The sequence below is a fragment of the Cololabis saira genome, chromosome 7 (assembly GCF_033807715.1).
Source record: "Cololabis saira isolate AMF1-May2022 chromosome 7, fColSai1.1, whole genome shotgun sequence".
NCBI classification, from domain to species: Eukaryota; Metazoa; Chordata; class Actinopteri; order Beloniformes; family Belonidae; genus Cololabis; species Cololabis saira.
Genome location: NC_084593.1, coordinates 14,703,805 through 14,727,705, shown reverse-complemented (window position 1 = coordinate 14,727,705; position 23,901 = coordinate 14,703,805). Strand labels below are relative to the sequence as shown.

Sequence of the window (23,901 nt, the reverse complement as noted above, 5' to 3'; positions counted from 1 at the left end):
TGGAAACCATCTAATTTTAGCTTTAACCATTAACACATCATAGTAATTGTTTGGCACACATTAAACCCATTCTTTTTCATTCTTTAGTGTTTTTCTCTTTTCAAATCAAATATTTATCGTAGACATTTTACATCATCCATAGTGTCATCAAAGTGGTGACTGCAGTGGATGCTTCGCAGTAAGATAACCGTTTTTGTGACCCTTAAAACTCAGAAAATAAAAGAAAAACGTGGCATAAATGGACAAGAGGAAACACCCGTATGATGAAATCTTCATTCAGAGCGTTGTGACATACAAGCTTTATTACAGGCGCCTGAAGAGTGGACTCCTGGAGCTCATGTCAGTCACTCAGCAGGAGTCATAAAGGCCGACTGAGAGACACAGAGTCTCATAATGGTTTTTATTTGACTTGGATGCTTTTCACTCTGTTAGAAGAAATAACAAATAAATATCATGGTTGGTAAACAAAACAATAAAAAATTTATTAGCCGTGAATATGAAACAGAAATATGACTTTTTAATACCCCTCATCCCCGCCTCACCCCCTTTATCATGTTCTCATTCTGCTTATTTGCTCTCTCCTTCCCGCTGATGGCTCTGCCATCAGTTCACAAAAGGCAGATGCATGTTACAGAGATTAACAAGATAAAATAATCGGTGTAGTTTCTTATATATATATATATATATATTAGGGCTGGGTGATATGGCAAAAAAAGTGATCACGATTTTGTTTCCCATATTGAATGATCTCGATTTTTAATCACGATTTTTTAAAATCAGAAGATCCCCCCTCCCTTCTGGAATAAAATAGAAAGAAACCAGAGATTATTTTTTTTTTTTATTAACAAATAAAGCAAATAGAACGTTTTAACAAGAGCCATATAGAAAATGGCACAACAGGTAGTTTTAAGCAGTTTAAAAAAGTTTCAAGTAGTTTTAGCAGACAAAAAAAATGTTCATGATCATTTAAAATGTAAACCAACCAAAAAAGTGCAAGTGAGTAAACTGTAAAACCTGCAGAACTGTGAACAAAAACAGTGCACAGAATATCAAGCCACTAATATTGTTTAACATAGGTATTCATATGCAACATATATATATATATATATATATATATATATATATATATATATATATATATATATATATATATATATATATATATATATATATATAGAATGATACATTCAATAGAAATATAAAGAAGGTAAAAATGAAGTGGTCGACCGTTTTTGCTCTCTCCATGTTAACATTAGAGCAGCATAGCTGGGGACACAGGGAGATATATCCAAAACTGTCAAAAAAGAATACATTTTCCCTGCTGTTCTGCACATTCAAAATATGATGAAGCAATTCCTTCCTTCTAAATATTTACCTTTTTTGTGTTTCCTTTACTGCATGAGCTGAAAACTGCATAATGCACATATTCTTTTTTTGCATAATGCCTGGCGTACGCTTTTCCCATCAAGGTTTGTGGAGTGAAATCAGGCAACGCTCATGTCCTGTCAAACACAAGGAATGAGCTGGGATATGTAAAAAAAAATAGACTAAAATGGGAAGTCTAAAGCTTTGTTGGCTTGATGACATTTTTTGTGTGCGTGTGTGTATTTTTCAAGGTTGTCTTAACACTTAACATTTACCGTCGTATAACGTAATAATCAGTTGTGGGAATAACATAGAACTCACTTTCATCCCTTCAAGCATGTGTGGGAGAAAATTAAATGGTGTTAACATGTGCAGGTTAGTATGAAGGGAGTCTTTTAAAGAATGTCATAAAAATATTATATTATATGTTTGATTATATAACTGCTTTATACCACATGGTCAAACGGATTTCCGTGATGGATATGTGTGTGTAAGCTTACATTTCTGAGACCGGCGACAAAAGAGGAAGTCCAGGCGGCGGTCTGCTGCTCCTCTACGCTGCTCTGCTGTTATAATCTTTGTGTATGCCGACTATTTAACATGCATGGTCATGTATTACTGTGTTGCGGCTGATTGACTGTGTGCGGGGAGTGTTTAGCTTAGGCCTGACCCGCAGGAATATAGGGTGATTAGCTCGTCTGATATTTTCATACCTTTCCTTCTCTCTCTCTCTAATTGCATTATGCTTTCTGGGCCCTGCTTCTGTGCCAGGCCTTCATCCAAAACAGCAACACTAATAGAGTTAAGACCAAACCATTGTGTCATGTCAAAGATCATTTAGCTCATATAGGTTTTCAATACAGAGGGGGAACTAAGAGAGAGGGCGGGGGTTGGAGCCGCTGGCTTGTTCGGGTATTAAAATGGTATTAAAATGTGTGTGTTTGCGCGATTCAGTTTGTCAGGAAAGAAGTTCTGCTATTGGAGGGCTCAAGTGTAAAAATCTATTGAAAACATGTGAAAGGCAGGCAGTCATCGCACATACATTCAGACCCCCTCCATTCCTTCTCTGCCACTGCCTCTCCATTAATCACACACACATACTTCAAGGCAGCAGATGGCCTCATGCCAGCAGTATTTCTGGTAGTTCCTTTTGTCTTTGAAGCTCTTTGTACCAAATTGTCCCACTGATCATAAATGTCACATCATCCTTTCTTTTTTGCCGTCTGTGCCTTTCTTCTTTCATTTGCTTCATGTCATTTGTGTGGCCGTGCTCCGCGAGCACGTGTGCAGCACTGATCAAATGTTTGCGGTTTTGTTTATCATTTGACTCTGAATATCTCTTAAGTGCTCTGAGTACCTCGACTAATGTTTTCCATCCTTCCCTCCGTCTGTCTTTCCCTCCAGAGACCTGAGTGAGAACCAGATCCAGGCAGTTCCAAGAAAAGCTTTCAGAGGAATCACCAACGTCAAGAACTTGTAAGTCCAACTCTTTCCTTTATGTCCTTGTTTTACCTCAGTCTTCTTCTCCCGCTCTTTTCATCCCGATGTCTTGTGTCCGTGATTTACCCTCCCCATTGTTTCTGGTAATACTTTCTTTACCAATCCAAACCATCCACCCATGTTCTACTATGTGTCACTATGTTCAGTGTACCAGGGGAGCTGCTCCTTATCCCAGCTGCCGATGGGCAAGAGACATGGCACACCCTGGACGGCTCACCTATCCCTCTTTTTTTCCCCAAATATAAATCTGTTTTGGTGTTATTTATAAAACAATAATTTTCTCTTATCTCTTCTAACCTAACCTGTCCAAAGATATTATTGCTGGAGTAGACAATATCTTGCTGTGTTACTGTAAGTAATAAAATCTTCCCGGACGATGAGGATAAACAGACGCCAAACTCGAAATATCTGAAAATCTTGCCAAAGTGTCTGAATTTGGCAACACAAGTAAGAACACCAGGCTATTAATCTCTGGTGCTGATGGCAGGGAGGGAAGTTGTGTTATTGCCAGCGCGCTGCAGACCTCCTGGTGACCATGTTTCAGCTGTAGACTGCATCAGAAAGAAAGAGAAAAAAGAAGAACATAGTGTGACAGGAAAGAGCAAAGTTGGCTGTTCACATGCGGACCGAGTGCTGGGCAGAAGCTTTCCAACAAGAGGATAATCCAGGTACCTTATTTGCATATATAAAAGGAGTAATTAAAAATAATGATTATTTGAACAGCTTTTCGCCTGAAGAGAGCCTGGATTGGCTCCAGCAGATTCCCAAGACCCTTAATAGGAATAAGTGGGTACAGATAGTAGATGGATTGATTATTTGTACAACGAAAAACTATGATGTTCATATTTCATCACATTGATAAAGAGGTCACCTTTGTCTTTGTGTCATTGTTAGAAAATGGATCAAAGAAATAGATAAATAAATCAGTGGTTCTTCCTGAACTCTTGCTTTAATTCAGTTGAATCTAATTGACTGAAACCATCTGGAGTTCCACTTCTCACCTGCTCTCTACGTTCGTCACTTCTCTCCCTCAGTCCTCTCTGACTTTTTATACTTTTTTTATCTCCCCCATACTGCATCTCCCCCTTTCTCCTCTTTCAGTTATTCTCCTCTTTTTCTCTTTTTCCTTTCCAAAGATGTTTTGTCGCCACTTGAAATGCTCGATACTGCCCTGTCATTTATTCATAATGTCCTAATCACCAATACTGTGATCAATGTCCTGCGCGGTCAATGCTTCACGTCAATAACAGCTGATCAATCCCACTTCTAAACTAGCAGACAGGCTCTTGGGGGAGTATCTTCAATGTGAAATGACCCAATAAAGATAAGCAGAATAGAATAGCTTGTGTACGAATTGTTAATACATTTGATAACTATATCATGAAAATACACACGTGTTAAACATTTCAATAATATCAAGTTATTAATCGACCATGTTGACTGAAGATGAAGAAAGTTATGTGCATTAACTTATATTTTGAAAACATTATTTGTAACATTCAGGATTGATATTTACGCCCTGCTTTTAGCTCTTTATTAACAATAAAACACACTAAGACGTTGACATTTTAAGTTGCCTGCAGGTGAAACTGCTGGAAACGATTATTTGAAAATAACTTTAAATTGCCGGTACATGAGCTCACTTTGTTTCACATTTCTAAGAACATCATAAGATGGTGATGAGAAACTCTCTGAAGTTTAAGCGACATTGTTTTGATTTATTTAGATTTTACTGCAGTATAATCCAGATTATCATGGCTGGCATCCTTCAAAGTTATTTATCTATTTGATTTTAACATTTCTGAGTTGTTATGACAAGTGTTCCCTTTAAGATGAACATACCCCTTTAACTTGCCAATCAAATACCAAATTGCCCTTTAAAACATAGAATATGTTTTTAATCGGATTCAGTCAAACCTGATGCTGTGACCTAAAAACTGGTTTCATCTCCCTACACGCTTCGTTACACATGTATGTTTCTAAAAGCATAGCGGATCATTTCAAGTCACATTAAATACAATGTGTACTTGATGTTTTAAAATGAATATGATTTATTAGGTTGTACCTCTGATGTCACATAGTCATAGCTACAGATGTTCTTGTCTTTAAAGTTTTTTTAAAAAGCAAACTAAATGGGGGCACGGTGGCGCAGCTGGTAGTGCAGCGGTCTCACAGCAAGAAGGTCCTGGGTTCGATTCCCGCCGGGGGACGCTGTGGGTGCTGAGGTGCGTGTTAGTTTCCCCATGACTTCAGTGCCCACACCATGGGTGGGGTTGGCGAAAGGATCTTTCTGTGTGGAGTTTGTATGTTCTCCCCGTGTTCCCCTGGGTAGCTAGTGTGAGCTACCCTCACAAAAACATGCACACAGTCCTGGGCTATACATGCCCCCTCTGGCCAGCCGGGGCGCCAGATGGGGTGGGGAGGATCCGGCCGGAATAACGTGATCCTTCCACGCGCTACGTTCGGCCGGAGAAGCCCCACCCTGTCTGGTGAAAAGATGCGGCCTGCTCACTCCTCAGGTTAAGGAGGAGACCTGAGCTCAGTGCAGGGCCCTCCCGGGGTTGGTAGAGGATGGCAATGCCCAGGACTGTCAGTAGGTAGGAGCACGGGGTGGTAAAAAATGGGAAAAAAAAACGGGATAAAAATATAAAGAAAAAAAAAAAAAAAAAAGCAAACTAAAGGCTGAGGTATGGTTCTGCGTCAAAACGACGCCGTGCCTACGGCGTCTGGTTTTCGTCGACGCAGACCACACGCCGTCACCTGCGCCGTCACTGACGCCGTCACTGACGCCGTCACTGACGTGCACCTCCCGAAAATTGTAACCACACGCAGACGGAGAGGGCTGTGATTGGTTCGCTTGGAAGCAACGCATTTCCGGTTTCCGGTTTGAATCAGTAGTGAACTTTCAGGGCTCTTTTCTTCGTTTATATGTGATTTTTTTTGTTTTGTTTTTTTGCACAATAGTTGTCCTTATCTCTTTGATTTATTGTGACCGGAAAAAGTCGGATAAACCATTCAGAAAAAGATCGCTAACTAGCGGCCGCGGGGGGTACTGCACCGCGACGAAATGGAGTGACGGAGAAGTCCGAAGGTTCACGACGGCGTCACGGCTGCGGCGTGTGCTCTGCGTTGGTGTGACGCAGAACCTTAATTCAGCCTTAAGGCTAAGTCCTGCAGACTCATTTCTGGGTTTCTGAGACTCATTTGAACTTAGTTACTACTAGTTACTAGTTAATTACTGAGACTACTAAATGATAACTGTCCAAGTTGTGCCTAAGCTCACCTTTCTCTTGAAAAATCTTATAAGAAGCTAGCATACCTCTGTGTGCTCTCTTTCCTTACATTTCTTTTCTCTTTTGAAAGGCAGGTTTTTTCTATTTTTATGGGCTCTGTAGGGATGCTTTGCTGGTGAATCTAGGTTGGGGTAAAAGCTTCAGGGGTGAGAGGGGCCTCGGAGAGAGGGTCAACAGTTTTCAAATAAACACCTGAGAACTCGAGGTTCCCGTTTCAAATCACATTTGACCGCACATGCATCCTGGTGGGTCTGTGTGTTCTCCGCGTGCTTGCAGGGTTGCATCAGGAAGGGCATCCGGCATCATTAATACGTGGAGTGCGATGCACCGCCGTGGCGATCCCTCCCACAAGAGGGAATTCGCAGAAATTCGGAACAACAACAACTCAGGGAATTTATTCTGAGAAAAATATGATTTTATTTTCCCATCAAAGGCCTCCGATGCCTTTGGTCGCTAGGTAGCCAGCACCCCTCTCCGTGAACCACCGCCGAGCCTCGGACTGCTGCTGATGTATTTTGAACACGACTTGAATGCAGCCGTGCTTCAAAATGACCCGCTGGTTAGTCATAGGCAGCATAAACACCTGCAGGATACGTATACAGCAAATCTGAAGTGACAGGCAGCACAGGTTTGCTGCTTTTGGTTGAAAGCACATTGTAATTGATACACTGCTCTAAGACGCTGACATCAGACTTTCTGTAGCCACCTGTGGTACTGAATCTACCAAGCAAACGTGGCTGCAGCTGTAGCTATATGAACTTCACGATTCTATTTATGAATGATCGTTACCCATGAAAATCAACAGCTTAAGTCAATAAATACATCATAATAATATTAATCATGCAGGTACTGCAGTTTGTTTTTGACACTAGACAAATTATTGATAATTGTCCACAGTGAAGTAAAGGTGAGTAATCTTTGACTGAATGCCCATGGTTTCTGTTTTCACCCGTACTGGTGAGGAAGATCCATTACAGAAGGTCATTGTTCATTAATTTCAGCCAGGTATTATATTTCATTCAGCTGTGATGATCATATTTTAACATTTGAAGCTCTAGAGCAGCTTCTAAATGGACCTTAGAGTGACATTTGTTTTCCCAGCAGCTTTGGAGGCCTCTTTCTCAGTCTCATTACATCTGCAATTCCCGATGAAAACATATCATCAGGTGCTCTGTACAATCTGTACAATCTGTACACTCGACATGCACTAACTTTATACATTGTCCATGCAGTAATTACATAGAATGTATTCTTCCAAACTGATTTTATAAAAAAAAGAAAACACAGTACTAAAGAAATGAAGAGTGAAGTCTACTTTTGTTAAGGGAACACATGAGTTTTATAGTTTTTGGGCACCAACAAAAATGGCCAGCTGATTTAACCTTTAAATTAAACCTTGAAAACATGTGTGCAATCCATTTTTCATTGATTGTAACTTTGTCTCAGTTTGAAGTGACTGAACTTTCATTTTATGGCTTCATGGAGAATAAAGACGGAATATTCAGAATAATATTAATATATAGACATTCATGTTTGTCATTTTATTTTTTTTTAACATTAATTTACTATCCATAGTAAAGTCTTCAGGAGGAGGTATAGTCAAATACAGTCTTTATGCTTTGTCCAATTGAAAGTTAAAAAAAGTGTAGCAGAACTACAGCACATGCTTGAATTGACGTGTTATCCACTCTCACACTCTCTCGCCAAATACACTTCCACCTTCTGAAAATGAGAACCTATGTATCCTGAAATTAAGATCCTTATTCTGTATGTCTGTATGTTTTTACTCCACTGGGCAAATTGTGATTTGATAAAAATTCACCTCGCCACAGATGAGTAACTCAAAGTTAGGTTACAAGCAAATGCACTCTTCCGCTTAGTTCCAGCTCCCAAAAGTGATGTCAGTTTAATGTGTTTGCCAAAGTCTACAGGAGATTATTACTCTTAAGCTAAATGGCCCTTAAAGTGCCTGTGCCTTGTGCACGTATGTGTGTGTTTGTGTGTGCGGACGAGGGGTTTGAGAGTGGTAGTTCCCATGGCTGGGATCCAAACCTTTGAGTTCAGGTTGGCCTCTAATCATCTAATCCACTCTTGCCTGTCACACCGGACATAATCCAAACTAAACACTGCGCATACCCCTTCACCTCTGTGACCTTGGGCTCGTGCAGATCTCACATCCGTTTGAAGATCAGTGCCAGAAAGCAGCACAACTGCTGAGCACGTCGTTGTAGATGGACCTCACGCTACCTTGGATTTAATATGAGTGTTTTAAGCTCTTCATATCCAGATAGGTTTGCTGAGTGTGCAGGATTTTTTTATAGGTGATTTTGAGCATTACATTCAAACCGTAACATACATTCGGATCCGAGTGTTGCTTGTGAACCTTTTTAGCGCCGAGCAAACGGCTGGAACTTTCACTGCAATGTTCTTCTCCTCCTCTAAAATCAATAAAGTCATCAGTGAAGTTGTATGGAGTAATGTTCTGTTGTGATAATGTTAAGTAGCTTTAAGATTAATCATTTTACCGCAGTCAGCATTCTAAAACTTTCTTTCTCGTCCATTTCTATTTGTCCGTGTCTTTTCTCTTCCTCTTCGCTCAGATTACGTCACTGTTACCTGCTGCTCTTCCATCATCTGACGTCTCATTGTCATCCTCTATCCTTCTGAATGACAATGTTGCTCTTCCACCATCCATCATTTTTATCCTTATTCATCTTAATCATCAGACGTTTGGTATTTTCCCGACTTTTCCCCATTCTCTCTTTTTCCATTTCCTGTTTTTTCCTTTATTCTAGCCACAATCTTAGGCTCGCCTAACTATCCTGTATTGTTTGGCTCTTCCTTATCCCCGGTGCTCATTCCTTCATATTATCTCATTTTAACTCGTCAGCTTTCTTTTATTCCCTCTCTTCCCTGGATAGTCCCCCTCTTTACTCCTTCTTACCATGCCACAGTCCCTCCATCCTTCCCTCCATTAGACAAGGTGACTCCTGCAGTAAAAGGCTCCTTCCATTATATCACAGAGTTGAAAAAAAAAGTGGGGGGAAAAAAAAACTGTCATGACATTCTGTCCCCGGTGGACACCACATTGATTTTCTTATGCGTCTCTCTCTCCTGCTCACTTTGTTTCTGTCTCTCACCTGTCTCTCTCACTCTCAATCTGTCTGCCTCTTTTTTGTCTCACTCACTCTGTTTCTCAGAGGAGCGGCTCTTTATCATTCACTCTTGGATGTTCCCTTTCATGCTGCCCAGAGGCTACTATGGCACGGTATGCCATTTATTAGCTTCTTCTTTAACACACACACTTATACTGTATACATCTACGCAGACAAACACACACACACACACACACACACATAGAGAAAGAGACGTGGACACCCTTTGAGCTCCCTATCAGATGAAACCTTTGATGAATCAGCCTAGAAACTGGAAAATACCATGAGGCGGCCCTCTTGCTAAGCTAAGGAGGCAGGTTTATGCTACGCTGTCACAGCGTTTGAGTGTGTGTGTCAGCTCTCTTAGACCTTGTGCTGATTATATTTGCAGACTTTAGGGCTTGACATGCCTCTGAACTCAACCTGTTAGTCAAACTGCAAATGATGTCAGCAAATGTTGAGTTCAAAAGGACAAAAAAAATGCTGCCAAAATTCTGATAATATAGTCTGTGTTCTCTAGTTTTCTCAACAGGATGTTGTTTTCCAAATGTGTATCTCAAAATATCTGATTGTGTCTAATTACATTTTCTAAAATCGAATCTTGCTTGCCCCATGTCTGTTCTCGTCTGATTTTGTATTTGTCTTGCCTCGTCTTGCTATGCAAGTTCCTCGTGTCAACCACACCCGTAAAGGCCCACCATGCATCTTTGCTATCTATTATTTATCCATTGTTAGCAGGAAAAAAGCCTTGTGACGATTTTAAATCTTATAAGCCCATTTTATTCAAAATAAAATATAGAAATAAGAGCAATCATCAAATGTGAGGAAATGTATACTAAAAACAATCAAGGAAAAGAAGTGGTATGCGTTTGTTAGTGTTTGGCTGATATAGGATTCAAGCAGATCGACAGTCATTGGTCTACTTTGTTGTATTTTTCATTCCGTGATGTGTCAGATGTTCGGCTGGTGTAAATGCCAGGCAGCAAGCTTCCCATTTCAGCACCCACACTCCTCTATTATGAAGCCATGCTTTGGTAATGGATGCAGTATGGGGTTTTGCATTGTCTTGCTGAAAGATGCAAGGCCTTCCCTGAAAAGTGTGTAAATGGGAGCTAGGAATGGGCGATATTTTACCATTCACGATAAACCGTCAAAAAAATTCCCCACGGTAAGAATTTGTCATCTCACGGTAAAAACGATAAATTGAGGAAATGAGCCTGAAAGAAAGAAAGAAAGAAAGAAAGAAAGAAAGAAAGAAAGAAAGAAAGAAAGAAAGAAAGAAAGAAAGAAAGAAAGAAAGAAAGAAATGAGCCTGAAAGAAAGAAAGAAATGAGCCTGAAAGAAAGAAAGAAATGAGCCAGAAAGAAAGAAAGAAAGAAAGAAGAAAGAAATGAGCATGAAAGAAAGAAGAAAGAAATGAGCATGAAAGAAAGAAAGAAAGAAAGAAATGAGCCTGAAAGAAAGAAGAAAGAAATGAGCCTGAAAGAAAGAAAGAAATGAGCCTGAAAGAAAGAAAGAAATGAGCCAGAAAGAAAGAAAGAAAGAAAGAAGAAAGAAATGAGCATGAAAGAAAGAAGAAAGAAATGAGCATGAAAGAAAGAAAGAAAGAAAGAAATGAGCCTGAAAGAAAGAAAGAAAGAAAGAAAGAAAGAAATGAGCCTGAAAGAAAGAAAGAAAGAAATGAGCATGAAAGAAAGAAAGAAGAAATAAATGAGTCTGAAAGAAAGAAAGAAATGAGCCTGAAAGAAAGAAATATTCCCGTTGATGACACTTTTTGTATTGGTATTTTTTTTATCGTTATTGGGTTAAATGCCAGAAATTATCGTGATACATTTTTTTGTCCATACCGCCCATCCCTAATGGGAGCAGATGCTGCTCTAAAACCTGGTTCATTCTCGAAGGCACTAATGCTTCTTCATACCATCAGAGAACTGAGTCGTCTCTCTCCTCTTTAGGCTGGAAGACATCCATGGTTCCTAAACTCATCTCAGACTTTAATTTGGCTGACCACAGGCTAGTTTTCCACTTTCACTCAGTCGATTTTAAATAAGGCTTGGTCAGCAGAAGATGGTAGCATTTCTGGATTATGTTTACATATGACTTCTTCGTGGCATTGTAGAGCTTTTACTTTTAACTGTGTCCTCATACAGTATTTCAGAAATGTACCTGAGCCCATGCATTGATTTGGATCAGAGAATTATATTAGTTGGGCCTAAAGACACAGGCAGCCACTTCTTTGATTTCCTGATACCCTAGATCTTTTGATATTATTTCACACTTTGCAACATCATTATGAAATTATTTGGTCGCTGTATTTAAAAAAAAAAATCTGATTGGTAAGCCACTTCCAATCTCCTGAGATGCTATTTCTTAACACGTCAGTCATGTGACTGACATATAAAAATGAAACCCATTAATTGAAAGATGGTCTTCTACATTTTATTTATTTATCATTTACTTTTCCAGTCTTTTTCTTTTCATATCCTAAGTTTTTTTTTTTTTTTTTTTTGCTGCCATCAAAACTAAAATGAACTAATATTGTGCATGAAATAGTTCACATAACTCACTTTCAACATTTGATATGTTTTCTGTGTTGTTTTGAGGTTAAAATATAGACTTACTACATTTGCACATCGTCACATTCCCTTTTGATTTTAATTTTGCACAGCTTCAGCACTTGCATTATCAAAGAGGAGAAAAACAAAAGTTACTTAGAAATAGAAGAGGGTTCCACAGTAAGCAACAATGAGAAAATTGGCTAACCCTTTGCACTACCGCCCCCACGACAGAACAAATGAGGAATTCATGGAGTGTAGAGTATCCTCAGGTCAGATCATTTTTCAGACTTGGAAATGGAAGTGTTACTGTATGATTAGCATTGCTGCAGATTTTAAACTGAATGTACTTGCTAAAACCGTGAAAACGGATTGCCTTGGGGGGAAAAAAGTTTTTTTTTGTATTTTTTTATTTAACTAACAAGCCTTTCCCCTCTCTTGTGTGTAGCCTAACATGTATATTTTAAGAATTTGGTATGAAGCTGGATTACCCTTGAGAAAACCCATGCAAGAATGGGGGGGTTTGCAAACTCCAGACAGAAAAGCCCCAGTGACTCCAGATGCCTTTTAGCTGTGAGGGAACAGTGCTATCCACCATGCTATATACATTTTTAAACAGTGGACAAAGCACTAACATTTTAAGTATGCTTTAGTAAACAACTGGGTGAAGATGATTTAGACAGCGAGGCTCACTTTCATTGATGAAGTTTAGCTACCTTACAGTTACACCTGGCTGAATCCACACCAATATACCAGTCAAATCTGGGAATGAAAGTTGCTCCGCATGCTCATACTATCCCCTGTGCTGCTGCTTCTTCTTCTATTTCCTGGCAGACTGGGCACAACTAGTGCAGCAATGTTCTTGTTTCTTGGTTATTTTGCTACTTAAGCTTAACGTACACAGTTTTTTCTTCACAATGCAATAATGTATTGTCACTACAGCCTAGTAATGGATAATAGAGAAAAGTTAACTATTACCGTTTACGGCATATTGAACAAAATACAGTACAAAACTGCACAACATAATCACCCATTGAATTAAAAGCAATTTAAAGATGCTGCAGAAATGTATGTAAAAAAAGAAAAAAGAAAAATCCAAGTTCAAAATAAATGATTGACTACCGAAAATGATAGACAATGTCCTTAACAAATAATCTGTCTTGATGCAGTCAATCCCTTCAAGATTATACGTGGAACATGTTAGAGGCAGCTACATCCTGCACTCAATGTGCAGCACCTTAACATGATGAGATTATGCTAGAGTGCCAGTTAAAACACGTTGTGCTACAATATTCATGAAGAAGCTACTGTTTTACTCTCTCCTCCTCTTAAGAGAAGGCAGACAGAGAACCAACGATACATGTGACTGATCACAAGTTTTGTGCTATTGGCGCGGTTAAATGATAACATGTGCGAGCCATTTATGTAGCTGCTGTTGTCAAGAACATGGCTACATCAGATAAGGTGCAGCTGTTTCATATGACCCCACAATACAGCTCCGTGTCCACATATGTGTTTTTGTTTTTGCAACCAGCAAATCATTCCTGCTCTTTTACCCACTGCTTCTCATTGTGATAAAAGTTTCATTCATTTTTCTCCCCACTGTGTCTACCCATCCTCAGCATATCCTCACTCACAGTAGCTCCACTTGCTTTGGAGGTGTTGAGAGTAGAATATGTATTTCTTGAGTAGAATATGTATTTCTTGAGTAGAATATGTATTTCTTAAGAAAATTTAAAAATGTAAGTTTAGCAGCATAAGAATAAATAAGCAGCAACCCTATGGTTTTAGTGCCGTAGCTTTATCCTTCGTGTCATCCTCTCTGTTCTCCCCCGTAAAGCATCTCCATGCTTCATGCTCCCCTACCCACAATGCAGTGCAGGATGGCCGTTTGTTTGAATTATGACCAAAGCGCCGTAGAGAGAGGTGAGAACAGTGTGTCATCTGTGTGCACACGCACACACACACGCACACTAGTGACGCTGTGAGTCTCTGTCATGACAGATGATTACTTTCAGTTGATCTTATGTTTACCACGGTTTCGACAATGAATGTTCAGAGCCAGGCATGAAAACGTACAAGAAAATGCTAATAATTAACTTCTTTTTGACAGCAGTAAATTGGCTCATGGAACAATTGATGTGAAGCAGAGTTGCAGGGTAAAGTACACTTCCCTTAATGACGATATGTGGAAAATGCATGAAGAGGTTAAGTGAAGCAGAGAGGGTGATAACTAATCGGATAATAAACATGTTTGGAATTTAGTCTGTGTTTTATTCTCTAATTTACTCAAAACAAACAGGACATTACAACCATATTAGAACAATTTTAGCCTTATTTAACTTTTCAGTTATGAAAGTTAGAAAACCTGAAAATGCATTGCAAATGTATCTTTATAATAACCGTCTAATTTAATGTCCAAATCAAGCCTTGAATGAAAAGCCATTTAGTGTCCTTGACTGCTGATGTAGATTTCAGCTAACACCGGTGGATTTATGATAATGCTGAAAAACATGACATTATGTCCTGTATCCTTGAACAACACTAAAAGCAGACTTGTCATTTGCAAGTCAAAGTCTCTTGGTCATTGTGCCCTTAAATGCAAATAAGAGACAATACGAGGTCCTGCGGTTAAATCTATTCACTTGTTCCAAGAGAGGATGGACATTTTGAGAGAAATTCATATTTTTAACTGGTGTTCCTCATTCCTGCTTCTGTAAACAAACTATTCCATCCACCCATTATCTATCCATTATCTATAACTGCTTTTATTCATATTTGAGGTCACAGGAATCCTATCCCAGCTTTCTCAGGGCAAAAGGCAAAGGTGCACCAAGGACAGAGCGCCTGTCACAGTGTCACTATCACAGAGCCCCATATGGGTAAAAAATCATGTGCACCAACTCCTCTGGGTAATTTAGAATCATTAAATCGTAGAATATTCTGGAGAAAACCTGAGTACCTGAAGACAGCTCATTCACACCCTTGCAGAACTTGAAAACTGTCCATCGCTGGGATTCAAACCATGAAACCTCTCCCTGTGAAGCAACAGTACAAAACCCCAAGGACACAAAATAAGTTGCAAATCATTCAAACATAATATTTAATTTGAAATTGAACAAAGACAACAACAGTAATGGATTTATAGATTAAAGCAACACAAAATACATTAATGGTTAAATATCAATGTATAATGTAATCATTTGAAGTGAGTACTTCTTTACTTATAAGAAGATTGTAGCAATCTTTCATCCCTACTGCCAGCAAAAATCAGTCAAAGTAGCTTTGGACTGGAGTCCCAGTTATTTCTTGCCACAACTGCATATCAGTTATGACACTATGTCTCAAATCAACAACGAGGAATTCAACTCTCAAACTACGGCGAGCAGCACCATGGTAGATTAAAGACAGTAATGATGGACAGAAAAGAAGAAAGTGACCAAGTAAGAGTCCTAACAAGAGTAATCCTGGACAGCTCAGCGGTGCTCACTTAGCTAAAAAAAAGATAAAAGTATCTTTGTCCTGGTTTAAAAACTGTCATGCATTTGCAAGAGTGCATTCATGCATAAGGCTTGGGCAACTTATTCATCTAACAAAGCCGACATCTACTGTAGATGCTTCTTATAGACCTTGCTTAGTTCAGCGAGACCATGCCGATATGCAGTTTGAACATATTTCCAGCGTGGTGCTGCGGTAAAGGAGGGTGCAACGTTCTCATCTATAAGGATCAGTCAAACATTCAGAACTTTAACCCTTGATCAAGATGAAAATTATAGAGTCTAAAATGTTGAAAGGCTGAAATTCTGTATGACAACAATGAAAAAACATTTGGCTTTGAAAGCATTATCATGTATTTATATTTCTCCAGGACTTCCAGAATGTTGCTACTGCTTTGGAGAAAGATTTTCAGTTCTTCTGCCGGCATGCAAACTGTATTTAGTACGTTTGAAACGATACTGAGAAGGAAATCTCAAGGGAGCTTGGCTGTTAACTCCAGATGGGGAAGTCCACAGCTTAGTGTTTCACAGAGAGTGCAAGAATCACTCGAAAGGTGACGTGTCAGGTTTTACACCTGAAGAAAAGAACATGTCCACAACCGCTAAAGCAGCAAAGAGGTTCATCTTTAGCCCCTTTCACACAGAGATTCCGCAATATTGGTGTAAAGAAGTCCTGCCAATACGCCGCCTTTGTTGGTTCACACAGAACCATACAACGCCGGCATAACGCCGCTCCCGTCTGTAAATTCACACAGCATGCCGGCGTTCCGCAATCAGAGGCGTGACGACAGCGTCAGTCCGACCGTCATGTCAGCGGCATGCCGGCTGTGTCATTCACACAGACCCCGTTTCGTCTCTGTGACGGCTCTGTGACTACCTCCGCTGCCGGCTTATTGGTGGGGCCACTTGGCCCCCCCATTCCGCCTCCGTGACTTTCACACAGAACAGCGAGGCGGCTTAAAGGCGCAACGTTCCCGCCTCGAACTGGCTGTGTGAAAGGGCCTAGTGTTTAAGAGATCATACATAGGCAGAACTAGGACGTTTAAAGTTAAAATGTTTCAAGTGGAAGTGAAATCTTAAAATTGGTGTAATTGGGATACTTTTCTTAGTTCATGTAAAAAAAAAGCTTCCAAAAGCATTTTGTCTCAGCTGCTGACACTCATTGTTTTTTTTCTTTTTCTTTTTTTGGTTGTGTTTTTTTTTCACCCTGCCATCACAAGAATAAAGCCCTTTGTAATAATTGAATCTGGAAAAGATCAAAATATTGGATGAATTGTTACAAGCCATCAGCTGCAAAAGACATAAGCTGTTCTTAGTTTGCTGTCTTGTTTGTGTAAAATTGTTCTTAGTTTGCTGTCTTGTTTGTACAAAACTGATCTTAGTTTGCTGTCTTGTTTGTATAAAACTGATCTTAGTTTGCTGTCGTGTTTGTACAAAACAGAAGTGCTTCCCTTTGGGCACCTCAGCATAACGATGGCATTTAGATTGCTTGCTTATTTTCAAAATCTAGAAATGATATAAACGAGGCACCCAAATAGAGCTAATAATTTCAGTGCCTTGCCATTGTAGGGTAATTCTGACATCACTGAGGCAGTACATGTAACTGGACACATCTGTAATTCTAGGGTTTAACGGGACATGCATGATAATTGAGTATTATCCACACTGCCATGTAAATCAGTGCCATGGCTTCGCATAATTTGCCCCAGGAGTAACAGTCAGACAGTCTTTTAGAGAAAACCAAATCGTCTGTGCTGCATAAACCAAAAGGTCCTCTTGAAACTACTTGGAAAACCAAACCTTACAAATGTGGTTCTTATTGTCTTACAGGAATGTTACAAAACAGACACGGTACATAATTCTTTAGTCACTGTGTCTCGGATCTGTCCACCAATATCGAATGTATCATTTCCTAGTGAACAAGATAGTTCTTACTTTAAGTATTACCCATTTTGTTGACTGCATTCTCCGATTCCAGGGCACGTTATTTATTGACAAGTTTTAAATCCAAGTCCAAGTAATCAAAACAAAACAAATTCTTTCGGCTTCTCCTCATTCAGCACATCTATCACTAAATCTCCTTTTACGTCTGTCTGGCAGCTTCATCTCCAGCATCATTCTACCAGTGAACTCACTGTCCCTCCTCTTTATGCATCTCAACCTTACTCTTTTACTTTATCGACTAGATGTCTGACCCTGGATGTTCCTCTGATGAGTTTGTTCCCAAATCTAGTCTTCCTCATCCTCCCCAAAGATAATGTTAACATTTTCATCTCTGCCAGCTCCAGACAAAATCATACTGTACACACGTGCTGGTTTTACTACTGACTTGCAAACCTTTTCCTCTGCTTGCCGCTGATATTCTTCCATCACAGCTGACTGCAGACACTCTTTGTTTTATTGATTTATTTCATGTAAACTATCTGGGCACCCAAGTACATTTTGAGGGGTTCCACCTATTGTGGAAAACAAAATGCATCTACCCGTACCGAGTTTGCTGGGCTGTATAATGCCACATAATGGAAAAAAAAAACACATTACTACACAGCTGGACGATAACCAATACATTTGTCATGTGCAGAGTGGATTTGCAATTTCCCGACTAAGTCATCTGGTTTAGTTCAAATGAATTTCACTCTCTTTGCAGTGCAGTTAGTGCAGTTCAGATGAGCTGGTATGAACTATTCCAGTCAGCATCCTCAGCTCACACGCTCACATTATCTCACAATATGACATTGATATATTTTTTTCATGATTAAAAAAAAAAGCCTTATGTGAAAAACTCAGTCTTCATATTTATTTCTCTTTTACTTGAACTTACATTTCCTTTAAGGTTTAAGTGTATCCTCTCTCTCATCCTTCTGTCCATTCATTAATTACCGGTACTTGGAATCACTGTGTTAGTACTGGTTGCCCATTGATGGATTCATGCAGCAGTGCTGCTGTGTGTGTGAGTTTGTGCTTCCCTTTGCTCCAGATGGGAGCAGAGGGGAGCTTAGAATCAGTCTGCCAATAGGCCTTGTGATAGGCATGATTAAACACACTAACTAATTATCTGGAAGGAAATGAAAATGTTGAACCTCAGTTGTATCCCTTGTAGGAAACATATTTGATTGGAAAATACAAATAAAACAAAACACAAAGACAACGAATAGAAACACAATGCTATAAATATAGAGAGCTCAGACACATAGAGTTGCCCTCATCCCAGATTGATACCAATCTATGTCAGTGCTAATCAGCGCGCTTGGTGAACAAAGCTGTCAGGGGAATCCAATCATATCACAGATGATGAAATAGTTTGCTGTGGATGAAGATGGAAGCTGAAGCACATGGCCACCAATGTGGATTCAGTAGTTATTCTCAATTGCAGAGGGTATGATCTCAAAAAATAAATTATAGAAAAAATAGAATAAGGAAAACTGCCACGAAGAGTTAAATAGAGACGATAAGCTGTAGACGTTTCACCAATATAGCAAGAGTCCTTGTCAGCACTGCAAAGTGATGGATTTCGCTTAGCCGCACATCGAGGAGTCTCGAGTGTCACTCTCGACGTGGTGCACATTAAAAGACAATAAAGTGAAATGATTTTGGTGGCCATTACTGTGCCTACTTGAGGAAGAGGCATTGAAGAAAGGCGTTGCAGCTTGTATTTTATACAGTTTTAGACAATACTTACAGCCAAACAGGACTGAGATCCTTGTTAGTAGTTAAATAAAGAATGAAAGCTGAGATCATGTGTGCTGCATGTGGATTACTGTTAAGTGCCACATAGTTTTACTCAATAAATGTATATAAATGTATATACCTGTATACTGTATAGATCAGGGGTCGGCAACCCAAAATGTTGAAAGAGCCATATTGGACCAAAAACACAAAAAACAAAAATGTCTGGAGCCGCAAAAAATGAAAAGTCTTGTATAAGCCTTAGAATGAAGGCAAATGGTGAAAGGCGAAATGTCGAGAAAAAAGTCAAAATGTCCAGAAAAAAGTCAAAATTTCGAGAAAAAAGTCGAAGTGTCGAGAAAAAAGTCGAAATGTCGAGATTAATGTTGAAGTACAATCTCGAAAGAAAAAAGTCGAAATGTTGAGAAAAAAGTCAAAATGTCGAGAAAAAAGTCGAAATGTTGAGAAAAAAGTCGAAATGTTGAGAAAAAAGTCGAAATATCGAGATAAAAGTCGAAATATCGAGATTAAAAAGGGAAAGAAAAAGTAAGAAAAAAGAGGAAAAAATAATAAAAAAAGAAGAGAAAAAAAGGAAAAAAAGAGAAAAAAAAGAATGAAAAAAAGGAAAAAAAAGGTAAAACATTTTTGAAAAAGCTCCAGGAGCCACTAGGGCGGCGCTAAAGAGCCGCATGTGGCTCTAGAGCTGCAGGTTGCTGACCCCTGGTATAGATAGATAGATAGATAGATAGATAGATAGATAGATAGATAGATAGATAGATAGATAGATAGATAGATAGATAGATAGATAGATAGATAGATAGATATAATAGTCTTTGTTAATGTTCTTTTGTTGAATCGTGCAACGTTAACCAAAAACGTAATGTTCTTTGACGTATTACAGAAAACAAAGGTTTCAGCAGTTACAATCTAATACAGTTTCATATCACAATGGCTTGTAGGTACTTTGGTAAACAGCAAAAAAACAGTGAGTTTGCAATAAATGTACTTTTTATGTCCTAAATCATTAATTATCTACATGTGCTATCCAACAGCTTTAAACTTCTCAGCTTTAATGTCAGGTCAGGGTCAGGCATAACAATAAAAATATGGTTACTTCTAGATATGAATGGATTCATGTGTACAAGCTGGAAACATCACATCCCCGCTCTCTTATACAGCAGCCCATGTGACTCCCTGTTTCTGAGACTTCTTTGTGACTCAGTTTTAAACATGAGGGGAAACGCATCTATAAACACGTTCTCTTGTGAGTCTGGGCTGTACAGTCAATTTCAGCTTCACCATTCATCTCCATATGGCAGATCAGACTGCATGCCAGTTTGTCGCCTGCCTGAAAAAAAAAAAGAAAGAAGGCGTTTTAATTACATAAAGCAAAAACATGGCACAGCCATATGTTCACGATCCCCAGACCCAAAGTATTTTACACTCAAGCCGTTTAACAGATGCTTGCACTCACAAGTCTCTTCCAACAAGTGAGCACAAAAGGAAAAAAGTAAATAAATAAATAAGTCTCATGCCCAAAGCGTGACTTATGACGAAAGCACACATCCTACCACGCTGCTTTTCAGACCTGCTCACAGAGCTGGTTTGTGCTCCGCGCTAATGATTACCACCATTTTTAGAGATCGTGTTCAGTTATTGCTGGTAAGTTGGAAAACAACCTGTCATTAAATGACCTCTAAAATATTGCTGTGTCAAAGCAGGAAAAAAAAACTTTAGGGAGATGGTGGATCGGTTTGATATTTACTCGCACGAGTCCAAAATGAATGAATGCAAACTGTTGAGCAAACACAATATCACATGGTCTGAATCAGGTGGATTTGAAACAAGTATTTGCAGCTGTTTAACGCGTGATAGGAATGCTGTCCGTTCATGAATTTCCAGTTCTTCTGCAGACTCCTAGTGGTGAAAATACGCTATTCTTGATTTATTCACAGTAAACATTTTGATGTTTCACATTAATCTCTGTTCACGCCGTCCTGTGGACAGTTTCCCGTAGAAATTGCAGACGTGCACATTCTCGGACTCACTTGAACATGCAGGCAAATCCAATGCGCTTCCCCTTGAAGCTCTGATGTACTTGTTCCTGTTCTTCAGAGAACTGCAGCTTCTGCTTTGGACAGCACCTTCTTTCAGGGTTAAAAGCTGACATGACTGACAACCGCTGCTGAGGCATGCTAAGGAGACGCGAGAGCTCAGTTGAAAGAAAAAAAAATAACAAGATTTAAAATGTTGAAAAAGAAAAGCCAGGAGAATAAATGAATTGGCAATAAGTCGATGGAGTGTATGAACGTAAGAAGGTGAAGAGGAATCAAAGATGGGAGAAGACGACTCGAGAGCAAAAGGGATTATAAATGGAGAGGTAAAGAGATCAAGGAAAACTGAGAAAAATTAATAATCTAAAATGAGATAAAGAAAGGGAGAAGGTAGAAAGAAAAGAAAAAGGCCATTATCGATAAAGAGATCGAGTGGAAGAAAAATGATTTGAGGTAAAATGAGTCACTTTTATGTTCTGGAGAGCGCTCAGTAACCAAAGAGATCTCTCATTATGTCACCTCTGTCAGTTGGAGTTATTTTTTTCTTCTTTTTTCTGGGATGTTTCCTTCCTTCAATGAATTTTGCCTGTAAATCCTTCTCTCTGAGTGTGCAACATGTTTAATGCCACTCGTGTTTCCAGGTTGAGACGCAGAACCAGAACACACATTCAAATATGCAGAATTGGTGTTCGTTTCTTGCTTCTGTGCTCCCGCGGAGGTTAAAACCAAAACACTGATTAATTCACCGCAGTAAAACGTTACTTTTACATTTGCTTTATCAATCAGCAAACAAGCCCACAGTTTGAGGGTTGGAAGTTTGGTAGTGGAGGTAAACCCTGGTCGTCCCGTCTGTACTTTGCTTTGCCTTAGTTCCAGTGTTGTGAGAGTTTTGTTTTTATACGGTGAATAACTTGGTCATATCTATGAGAGGATAATGGATCATGGCCTAAACGGTGAAGGAAACGTCAGGCTTTCTTGACGGAGACTTTAATAATCCACGTATCCATAGCTGAGGTATGCAGAGTCCTATGTATCCCGGTGATCTCAAAAGACACGAAATGACAATGACTTTCTCCACTGACTACGCTGCAAGGATGGGAGGGGGACAGATGGGTAGACCGATGGAAGAAATGCAAGGAACGAAAGAGGGAGGGGTGGAGGTTCGGGGTGGATGGGTTCATGAGAGGTGGATGGTGTGGGGGGAGTTGAATACCTAGAGCTTAGCAAATCAAACTAAAAGCAAAGGATGGATGGCAGTCGGGTACAGGGAGCATCTGGGAGTCCAGCAGCAAGTCGTTGAGCAAGCAAAGAGGGAAGGGGGAGGGTTTGGAAGAAAGATGGAGAGAAAGGAAGAGGAAAGAGAGGCAGAGTCGTGACTGTAGGTTGATTTACGGAGGCTTTCCTTTTAATGAAATTGTTTCAGTGACAGAGCCGGTAAAAGGCCCTTAATGGATTGGCTGGCCTAATGTAATGAAATTACTCCCTCTTTCACTACAGAGAGAGGAAAAGAAGAATAAAAGAGGACATGGGAGGAGGGAGAGGAGGAGGATGGAAGAGGAGAAATACAATTAATATTTACAGAACAGACGAGCAGGGTGGGCTTTAGTGGCAGCGGCTCACTCGCTCTCCTCCGCTCCCAGTCTACCTCTCTCGCCCCTCTCTCTCCCTGTGGCCAGTGTGCGCCGGGCGTGCGGCAGGGGAAGGAGGTGATAGGCTGACGGCAGGCGAGCCATTTCAGCGCACACCGGTCTCTTCTGTAGCGCTCTCCTCTTCCTCTGCTCTCCTCTTCTGGGCTGGTCACATCTGTGCCGAGGTGAGGAGGCTTCACCTCAGCTCTCGCGCCATCATCTCCACTAGTTTTCCCCTGAGTGTGTGTAAGTAAGTGAGTGTGTGTGTGTGTGCGAGTGTGAGACTCGCCGCCGGTGTCTCCCACCTGCTACTTTCAGCACAGTTGCCGGGGTATCACCTTGCACACAAACCCACTTACACACCCTCGTCCACGCACAGCCCGTCTTGTTTTAGTCCCTCCCCCAGCTGAGCGGACCTTGCAGACCTGCGCCTAACACTCTCCCATCTCTTTGTGTGTGTGTGTGTGTGTGTGTGTGTGTGTTTGCGTGTGTGCACGGTGCAGGCAACTGGACAGCAACCACATCAGCTGCATTGAAGATGGAGCTTTCCGAGCGCTGCGTGATCTGGAGATTCTGTAAGTAGTGAAAAAACCGTGATCCTCCACCACCTGCTTCTCCTCTTCTTCACCTCAGTTGCTTCATCTCATTTCTCCCTCTTTTCATCTGTTGAAACAGGAGTCTGTCCTGCAGGCTCTTCCTCCACTTTTTCATCCCATTATGCTTCTTCTTCATGTTCATTTTTCCTTCTCTTCTGCTCTCCCTCTACTCGTGTCATTCTTCACATTTTATCTACTTTTCTGTCTCTCTTTCACACATGTAAAAAAAGAAGTCTTCAAAGCTTCAAGTTGAAGAAATTTCCTGTCATGTGACTGTTTTTCACACGTTTCTTTGTGTGAATGGACCTTAGCGATTTCCTTGTGCATGTGTGTGTGTTTCTGCTGAGGTGCCTTGCACATAGCGTGCACAGATAAAGCGTAGCATGCCTGTTCATTCACTGTTAAACAGAAAGTCCTTGACTTACAATGTTTGAACACACACACATGCAATTTCCTTGAAGGGGAGAGCGTGCATCTGCCACCTGCTATGGTTTGCATTTGCACCATGTACACTAGTGGGTGATTCCGCCCTGCATTTGGGGATGTGGTGATGTTTTTACGTGTTTGCTTCCAGCTGGGTGAATGATTAAGG

At 40.1% G+C, this 23,901-nt stretch overlaps 1 protein-coding gene across 2 annotated transcripts in view; it reads left to right on the top strand.

The window, feature by feature from the left end:
- The window catches only part of slit3 (slit homolog 3 (Drosophila)), a 284,688-nt gene that overhangs the window by 151,709 nt on the left and 109,078 nt on the right, over window positions 1–23,901 (top strand). For both annotated transcript variants that reach the window (XM_061724858.1, XM_061724857.1), the window contains exons 5-6: window positions 2,770–2,841; window positions 23,217–23,288. In XM_061724858.1, coding sequence (XP_061580842.1) covers window positions 2,770–2,841; window positions 23,217–23,288 — 144 coding nt within the window. The remainder of the gene's footprint in view (window positions 1–2,769; window positions 2,842–23,216; window positions 23,289–23,901) is intronic.